At 39.6% G+C, this 9,635-nt stretch overlaps 1 protein-coding gene across 1 annotated transcript; it reads right to left on the reverse strand.

Annotated features, from left to right (window-relative positions):
* Window positions 1-4,178: 4,178 nt before the first annotated feature.
* On the reverse strand, window positions 4,179-6,653 carry LOC146507851 (C-C chemokine receptor type 1-like; the record flags this gene model as incomplete). The annotated part of the gene is made up of 2 exons (XM_085178057.1): window positions 4,179-6,264; window positions 6,482-6,653. Coding segments are annotated over 2 exons (981 nt in total), but the record flags the coding sequence as incomplete, so codon positions are not given.
* Between the last annotated feature and the right edge of the window lie 2,982 nt (window positions 6,654-9,635).

Consider the following 9,635-nt stretch of genomic DNA (forward strand, 5'->3'; position numbering starts at 1 on the left):
TAGGATTTCAAGTTCAAATTTTATTCGCCACATGCAGTGGTAGGTTCCCTGCAGTGGAATGAACCCGCCCCCCGACCTTACACACACAACACAGACATCACATGGGGATACAAGTCAGAGAACGGTTGCAATACAGAAAAACCACTGAAATGGACACTACAATGGGGAAAAGTACAAGAGGAAAAAAAGAGACCTCTACTCATGCTGGGCTCCTGGGAGGACAGCATGAGAACAGGAAACAAAAAAACTCCTCTGCACAGAAAAGCACATAAATGTCCACAATACAACATTATAGAGCACGTGACCAGCAACAGGGTTGGGTAGGGGATAAGGAGTAATCCCAGGCAACACAGCAGCCATTCTGCCACTGCGCCGACTCGCCAGCGCGGGCCCAGACCCGCCTCGTGTTCCCAGGAGGTACCAAGCATCGAAGGCATTGGAAAGGGAAGGGGAGATGAGTGAGTGCTTATCAGTGTAAGTGTGTGTGTGTGCGTGTCCATAGTTCAGCTGAGACAGTGTCCTTCGCCCTATCAGGCTAAGTAAACAGTCCTCCAGCCAATCCAGGTGGCCTTGCATGGGATGGGGAGAATAGTCATCACACAGTTGTTATCAGGGAGTGTTTGTCCGGCTTCAGCCTTGGGCCTGCAGCTGGCGCCGTGGTGGTGTCTGCAATTTGATCCCGAATTTGTTGATTTTCTTTCCATACGACCAGCTCACGAGAATTTTCAAAGCTGATCTTTAACACTCTGATGCTGGTCTCTCGATCTCCCGTTGGAGAGCCGCGAGCCTCCCCATGATGGTATCAAACTTCTGATCCGTGGTGTTGTCATTCTTTTGATTCTGAGACCTCACAACTGCAGTGATCCGTTCTGTGATGTGATCCAACTTTCGCTCAAGGTTGTCATTTTGAGCAGGGCCCTCTCTGATGTATCCCACCATACGCTCAATGGTGTTGTTTTGAGCCTTCACAGCCGCTGTAAGCGTCTCCAAGGTGTTAACCATGCTGCGTTTGTTGTGAGAGGTCGCGACTCGTCCCGTCGCTTCGAATCCAGCGGGCAGCCTTGGGGGGGTTTGAACAGCCGGTTCCGCTCTCTCAATTCTCCGATAAGTCAGGGCCATGCCAGCTCCGATCAGCAAGAACCCTGTTATCATGGTTCCGAATAGGTAGATATCTTCAGCGTCCTCGATCGACAGTCCCGCCAGGCACATGACTCTCCAGTTCTGCCACCCGTCCATCGTGTATCCGGCAGGGAAAGTCCCTCCAGGGCACTCGGGCTCTCCCGAGCCCAGACTTCTCGTTGAGAAGAGGGTGTCAATAGCATTCAGAGACCAGTTGATCAAATCCATAATTTTCTTTTAGGTTTTAGAGAACAACAGTGAGAGACTGTTCCAGGGAAAGTAATGCACATGAGACAGACAAGGACACAGAGGCTAAGCAGGGAAGATAAGGGTAAGGAGATTTCTATTTCAATCCAAACAGCAGTGTGTACAGCCTTATATATGTTACACATTATAAAAATATTACAAATATTACACAACAAATATACAGAAATTCTGTATTACTGTTAAAATGTATTCACCCAACATATCTCAGTGGTGTCTTTTCCAACCACGTGAAGTCAGGAATTGCACTTCAGCTGCTTTTTTCTGTTTTACTGTTGTTATCCTATTAGATATGTAGAAATGAACAATCTGTCTCACTGTCAGCAGTCTGATAAAGAGGAGCACAACACAGAAATGCAGAATTCACTTCCTGTACGTGCCCAAGTGAGATCATTATCAGGAGTCTGTTCAACATCTAGACAGCCAAAAAATACTTCAAAGAACAACGAAACATGCAGTGACACAAATTGACACCTTCACAAAATGACTGCTGGTTTTTACCTAATGTGTCACAAAGTTTAATATGATCATTTTCACTACTATTATTACTTGTTTTTTCTTCTTCTTGGTCTCATTGTCACATCACTGCTGCACAGCATAGACTCTACACTCACAGGATACTTTAGCGGGAATCACTTATAATGTAGATGCAGCAAGCTGCTGAATGTATTTCTCTGAGATTTTCATGAGGGTTCATTGTAGCACGTCTCAAGCTACAGGAAACTCCAGCATGATGCTGCAGACACGGTGTTTGCTGGCCAACACATGACCTTGTTATTGCGTCGTTTGACTGATTACTGTCGTGCTGCTTTCGTATAGCTCCAATCACTCTGTTCAGTCTTCTCTCTCTCCCCACCCACACCCATCCCAGCGTGCTACTGCTTTAAATATGGAAAAGACCTGATTAGTTTGTCAGTGACACCTGTGCCAGCTAGCCTGCCCTGTCACTGCCCCCAAAACTCGCTACAATACCTCTCCCCTGCAGCTGAGCCACAAGCCACACTTCACCACCAGGGAGCCTAAGCTACTGTAGCCATTCTAAAGCTCTAATAACTTTTGACTGATGTACACCCCTCCCTTATCTGCTGGAACAAAATGGCCTTAGCCCTATGCTCAAGGCATCACTATGGAGAACAGAATGCCTCCTGGCACTGCTATGTCCCCTAAACTAGATTCGGGGCAGCCCTCCGGGTGAAGGTGGTCAGAGGGCTGGTTAGTTCCACAAAGTTAGGTACAAACCCGTGGTAATAACGGCCAGCCCCAGAAACTGCCTCACCTCTTTTGTTGTCTTGGGATCCAGCAGGTCCCTACTTGTCTTTAGAGCATCTCAAAACTTAATTTATTTTTTCTTCTTTCAGAAATACTTCTTAAAAGTTCTGAGTGTATTTTAACAACATCTTATGAGGAATTAAAGACCTAAAGTTGAGTTTAACTAGTTGACTTACTTAACTACTCATAACTGTGTGAAAGAACATACTCACTGCAAGTGTATTCTCAGAATGAACAATGGACTTCTTCAATATGACTCCACTTTATGACCCTCATTTGAAGTAAGTTCAAGATCTGCATTATCATTCATTGTTTTCAGAAAACAAAATCCGGATACCAGCTAAATGGATGCTTGGCTTGAATCAACTCAAGTGGAAAGTTAATGACAAATATGAGAACCATAACCAAAAAGAAGTGTATAAGGCTATGCATCCGAAAGTAATGGGGAACTAGATAGAAATATCTGAATGACAGCAAGACAAAGTGCAGGTCTTCTAAAGAAAAAGATCTGATGTCTTTGTATGCTTATTTTGGTTTATTTGTTTGAACTTGTAGGCTCAAAAAAATGTGTGAGAAATCAAACGCTTTCAGGTTGCTATAAACAAATGATGACAAAGTATCCAATACACTTGAAATTCGTAAAAGAAATTAGCATATTGTAAATAGTGAGCATTTACATCTGAAATCTTGTAAGATATAATAGTATATGCATATATACTTACTTCCCCTCTCGCCCCTCTACCAAAGGCCTGAGAGCTCAAGGGTCCTGTGCAGTACTTTAGCTGTTCCTAGGACTGCGCTCTTCTGGACAGAGATCTCCAATGTTGTTCCTGGGATCTGCTGGAGCCACTTGCCTAATTTGGGAGTCACCACACCTAGTACTCCGATTACCACTGGGTCTTTCCATGATTGTTCCTCACCTTCCTCCTCATTTTTTGGTTTCTGCTGCCAGAGGTATTCACTGAGCACACGGTCGGTTAAAGTCAGACTGCTGACTTTAACAGTCTTAAAGTGATGAGGAGTACAAAAAAACAAAAAGCAGATTTCACTTCCTGCATGTGCTTAAGTGAGATCATGACAAATACTTCAAAGAACAACACAGCATATGGTGACACAAATTCACACCTTACAAAATGACTGCTGGTTTTTGCATAACGTATGAGAGAGTTTATTATTATCGTTTCAATAAATATTATTATTTGTTTCTTCCTCTTCTTGGTCTCACTGTCGAAGATTCTACACTTACAGCACAATTTAACGTTTTCTATTCTGATGCTTACCATGAACTTCAGGAGGTCAACTTAACCTCATGTGCATGTCTAAATGCTCTGAGTTGCTGCTACGTGATTGGCTGATTAGATGTTTGCGTTCATGTGCAGTTGAAAAGGCATGTTTTGTTCTTTTTATATGAGGAGTAAGTGTATACTCATACTCTCTTTTAATAACATGCTATATGTTAAAATATGAAATCTCCAAATTATTTGATTCTACATTATTTTTAAATTACTGAACTATTATTCCCAGGTAATTCTTGATGCAGTGGCAAAAACATTTATTTTTACACCTAGAAGACTCATCATGTCTTTATTCTTTTTTTTAAAAAAAAGATTAATTTAATTTTACGAGATGAAGGGGCTTGTTGCTGCTTTTCCTGAAATTTACTTCCCCAGATAAAGAGTTGTTTTGTTTGTTTCTTTTTTTTTTCAGATATAGTTCTTTAAAAAATCTATAATACTAATCTGTATAAACAACAGTAATTAGAAAGCTTAACTTGATCAACTTTCCCTGAATGTTCTGTTTATGAAATCCACCTCCACTAATGTTCCTCTATATGACATCATGCTGCTGTTTTATGAATGTGAACAATCTCAAAGAACGTTTGATCTTCTTTCTTTTCATCTCTGTGTACAGAATTTCTCATTGCAATAACAATAAGAAACAAACAAACATGTTAATAACAAAACTTCTTCTCAAAAGGAATAATGTACTTCTCCAGTGTGACAATCCACTTGATGACCTTCATTTGACATAAGTTTAAGATCTGCATTATCATTTATTGTCTTCATAAAGCTATAATACAAAATCAGGATAAGAGATGATTGAATGCCTGACTCGAATCAGCTCCATTGGCAAATAATGACAAATACAAGGAACCACAACATAATGCAACAAACAAAAGAACAATATCAGGCTAAACATCAGAGAGCAATGTGGAAGTAGAGAGAATTACGATTCACACGTGATTCACACATGCAGCTATTTCAGATCTTCTTTCTTCAGCTATTTCAGATACTCGGAAATTGTTGTATGCTGTTTTTGATGTGCTTCTGCGAAATTGCAAGGTCATAAAAAAGAAGAAGAAGAAAGTTACACATTGAAATAAACAGCAGGTTCAGTTTAACAGACCAGCAAGTTTAGTTCCGCTTGAGAAGGGAAGGGCATTAAATAGTGAGATACTCGAGATTCTGTAAAGCAGCCAGCACAGCTAACAGGTTAATTTTATAAGTAGGCAGCATTTACATTTAGAATTTGATAATTAGAGTCGAAGGTAATTAATATACTGTAAATTGGCAGTGCTAACACACATTAAAGGCAAAGTACATTTAAAATCTAACAGTCAGGGGAAAAAAATACTGTAAGTTCAAAGGTGTACAAACACATTTCGAAGGTGCCACACAGGTGAAGAACACTGTGGTATTTGTCAGATAGAAGTGACCAAATGAATGAAAAAAATATGATGCATGGTCTGCAGTAATAACGGTGAAACATTCATGACAAAATACTTACAACTGCCCTCCACCTTCTACAGTTTAAAGGTGGAGGTGATTTCAGAGCCCCTGGACATAACTGAGCTCCTCCTGAATGAGCTGTCTGTCAGATCTCTGCCGTAACCAGGCATCAACTTTTTTAGCAGCTGCAAGGCTCGTCTCATAAACTTCTCTCCCACAAAAGCATATATGATTGGATTCAGACAGCAGTGAGTGTAAGCTAAGGCCTCGGTCACTGCTATTGACAGCTTTACATTGTTGTACCAGGTTTCATCATTGAGGATTATTTCTCTGTTCTGAAGAAACTCAAGGAAAAGGGAAATGTTATATGGAGCCCACAGCAAGAAAAATACAACCACTATACAGATGATCAGCTTGACGATGCGGTGCTTCTTTGCGGTCCTCTTGTTTTCCAGCTCCCAGACTTTGCTCTCCTCAGGATAGTCACATCCAAACTCCTGGTACTCCTCTGTTTCCTGTATGAAGATAAAATCCGGCAGAGACACAAACAAGCTCAGCATCCAAACGAGCATGGTCAGAATGATGGCTGCCCTCTTTGTGCGATAACGTGCAACCCTGTGAGCGTGCACGATGATCATGTAGCGGTCCAGCGTCATGACAACCATAAAGAAGATGCTGCTGAAGAAGCCAATGTGGTGAGAGCCGGAGATCAAACGGCACATGAAGTCTCCAAAAGTCCACTGGCCGACCCTGGCATAGTGAGAGAAGAAAGGCAACATGAAGACGAAGAGGAGGTCAGAGAGAGCCAGGTTGAAGAGGCAGATGTCTGTCAGGTTGCACTGATTGCGATGCTTCACCAGGACACACACCACTAGCCCATTACCTTTGTGAGAAAAGATGCAATAAGTGTAAATGTCACACTGTTACATATTCTTTCTGTCTCTTACTCTCTGTCTCATGTTGTTGTGTTGCACATAAACACACCTGCATACAGAGTTTAGGCCTAAAACGTGCTTTCTGTTCCCATAAGGAACAACAGACCCCTGCAATGTGTAAATACAATACAATCCCACAATATAGACACAAGAAGACACACCTACCTATGAAGCCCAGGATGAAAACCAAACTGTAGAGAATAGCAAGAAACACTTGGCTGAATTCCTTTACATCGGTAGAGTTGGCTGGAGCATAGTCTCCATAATCAAAATCACTGTAATTGCTGTAATTGTCTTCTGTGTCATTATATTCTGCTGAGAGAGAGTAGGTATTTATTATTTATTTATTTTATTCTTTTATTTCTCATCACAAGCAGTGAAAATTAATAGCTATAGTGTATTAGTGTAGACACATGGTCATGGTAGAGGTGAGTACAGTTTTAGACTTAGACAAAAGGTTAGTTTGTCTTTTTTTCCCCCCAGAAATTAAAAGAGCTGGAGTTTACAATATTCATGTCCATGTTTATTGTTTAATTCCATCACCCACTAAAACCCTTTTAAATAAAATAAAAAAAAGTGTTTTGTTTCTTGTGTGATTAAATGCGATTAATCAAGATTAATTAACTACAAAACCTCTAATTCATTAAAATATATGCATATATATATCATGTCCCACCCTTAATAAATTGTGATACAATTTTAAATTACAGTATTTGAATTTCTACTATGTACAGCCTTAGCAGATTTAACACATTATAAACATGTATTTTCAAGAACTCTGAAAAATGCTAAACTTTAAATAGATAACATTCTTGTATTACTTTTAAAAGATATTTACCTGCCATGGTGATAACTCAGTGATGTCTCTTCAAATCAGGTGAAGTCAGGAATTACACTTCAACGCTTCTTGTTTTTCGTGTTTTATTGATGTGATCTCTTTAGGTGTGCGGGGATTAACTAACAGTCTTAAAGTCAGCAGTCTGATAACGAGGAGCACAAAAAAAGAAATATAGATTTCACTTCCTGCATGTGCTTAAGTGAGATCATGACAAATACTTCAAAGAATAACACAGCATATGGTGACACAAATTCTCACCTTTACAAAATGACTGCTGGTTTTTACATAACAGATGAGAGAGTTTATTATTGTCATTTTCGCTACTATTATTATTTGTTTCTTCCTCTTCTTGGTCTCACTGTTGTAGGGGAGACCAGGGATAGTTGTAACATTTTTGACATTTCTGTCTGTAAATTGGAGCTCTTTTAAGGTAGTGGATTCAAAATGTAATGCAAAGTATTTACATGTCTCGGCTATTAAATAGTGCATCTATTTTCTCTGCAGCACAATTACCCATTGCATGGTATGGTCTCAAACACAAAGAGTGAAATGTTACAATTAACCCCATAGTCTGGGTTAGTTGTAACATATCCTGGGGTGAAATGTAACACAATGAAATAAGGGTACTGACAAAACATTAACATGTAATCTTTGTTTATTCAACACATGAATGCACTTAGAGCCATTTATGTAGCTATGTGTGTGTGTGTGTGTGTGACAGAATGCAGAAATCTAGCTTTTGAACATATGCCAACCCCCCAAAAAAGACAAATTATGGAATTTTCTGCAACTGAATATTTCATTAATTTTGGTTGGTCTTCCTTGAGTTTGGCCTCATTGGCTCAGTGGGCATTATAACCTACAACTCTTGCACCAATTTTGAACATAACAATGAAGCTGAAAAAATGTAGTTGTTCGCCAGCATCGCAATTCCATTACTTTTTATCATGGCTTACCTTGGTGTGGTTTGCAAAGTGCTTCAGAAAGATGAGGAAATCTGCTTCTTGCACCCATCTTGATTTATTTCCACTACCAATACTTCCTACTGGTCCATCTCTGACACAGTGGTCTGCATAATGTATGTGTGGGAACACAAACAGTGGAGGAATTGTGTTGCCAATGGCATTAACCGCATATACAAAAGCGACCAGTGAACCTCTCTCTGCTGATGTCGTTGCCCCAATTTGTTTAATATAAGTTAAAGTAATAGTGTGGTAAGTTGTAACATCTGCATTATTGTTACAACTAACCCAGACTGTTGCTGTTACAACTGACCCAGACTCCTATAGCTATGAACTAGCTAACATTACAGCCAACGGCTAAAACATTAGCACTAAAGACCTACACAGAATATAACCCCGTAGACATACAAATAACATAATTTAAGTTTGATGAGTTTAACTGCAAAGCAGATAATGCTATTAGAAATTGAAATAAAGTAGAAAAACTTACTTTTTGGCATACAAATTACTTTTTTTCGTGTTAAATTGTCTGTGTTTGACAAAATGTGCTGATTTTGCACATGTGATAGCAGAACTGAATTGGACATGTACAGGATGAGTCACATCATTTGAAACTTAGATCTGATTGGAGAAATTGGAAGTGTTACAACTGACCCACGTTACAACTATCCCCGGTCTCCCCTACATCAGTGCACATCATCGATTCTACACTCATGAGACACTTTAGTAGTATGTCTTGCACGGACTGGTTTGGACCAACTTTTGTCTTCAGAACTACCCTAATTCTACACAGCATTGATTAAACAAGCTGCTAAAAACATTCCTTTGAGATACTGGTTTATGTTGATGTGATAGTATCACACGGTTGCCGTAAATTTGTTGGCTGCACATTCAGAACCTCCTACCACATCCCAAAGCTTTTCAGTTGGATCAAGACTGTGGTGACTGTGGAGCCCATTTGAGCACAGTGAACTTATTGTGAGATTAAAAAAAGAGTTTCAGATGTTTGGACTCTGTGACACGGTGTGTTATCCTGCTGGAAGCAACCATCAGAAGATCGGAACACTGTGATCATGAAGAGATGCACAGGGAGATGCACCATTCTGCCAAATTCTGACTCTACCATTCAATAATTTTAGGAGCAGAAATTGAGATTAATATGAACTGATGACATTTTCCAATCTTCAGTTGTCCGAATTATGTGGTGCAAACTGCATCCTCATTTTCTTGTTCTTATCTGAGGAGTGGCATCCAGTGGTCTTAAGATGGTGTAGCTTATCTACTACCTGGCCAAGTGAACATAAAAAGCAAACCCAAATGCCCAAAAAAAAAAAGTTTTAAAATGCGCTTTTTTGTGGGTATATATATGTACATATATCTATATATACATATATATATTTATATATATATTAGGGGTGCAACAATAAATGTAGTGATATTGAACCGTTTGATACAGTGCTTTCGGTTTGGTACGCATATGTATCAAACAATACAAAAATTTTAATTTATTTTATCAACT

This window comes from Neolamprologus multifasciatus, chromosome 11 (genome assembly GCF_963576455.1).
Source record: "Neolamprologus multifasciatus chromosome 11, fNeoMul1.2, whole genome shotgun sequence".
Lineage (NCBI taxonomy): Eukaryota > Metazoa > Chordata > Actinopteri > Cichliformes > Cichlidae > Neolamprologus > Neolamprologus multifasciatus.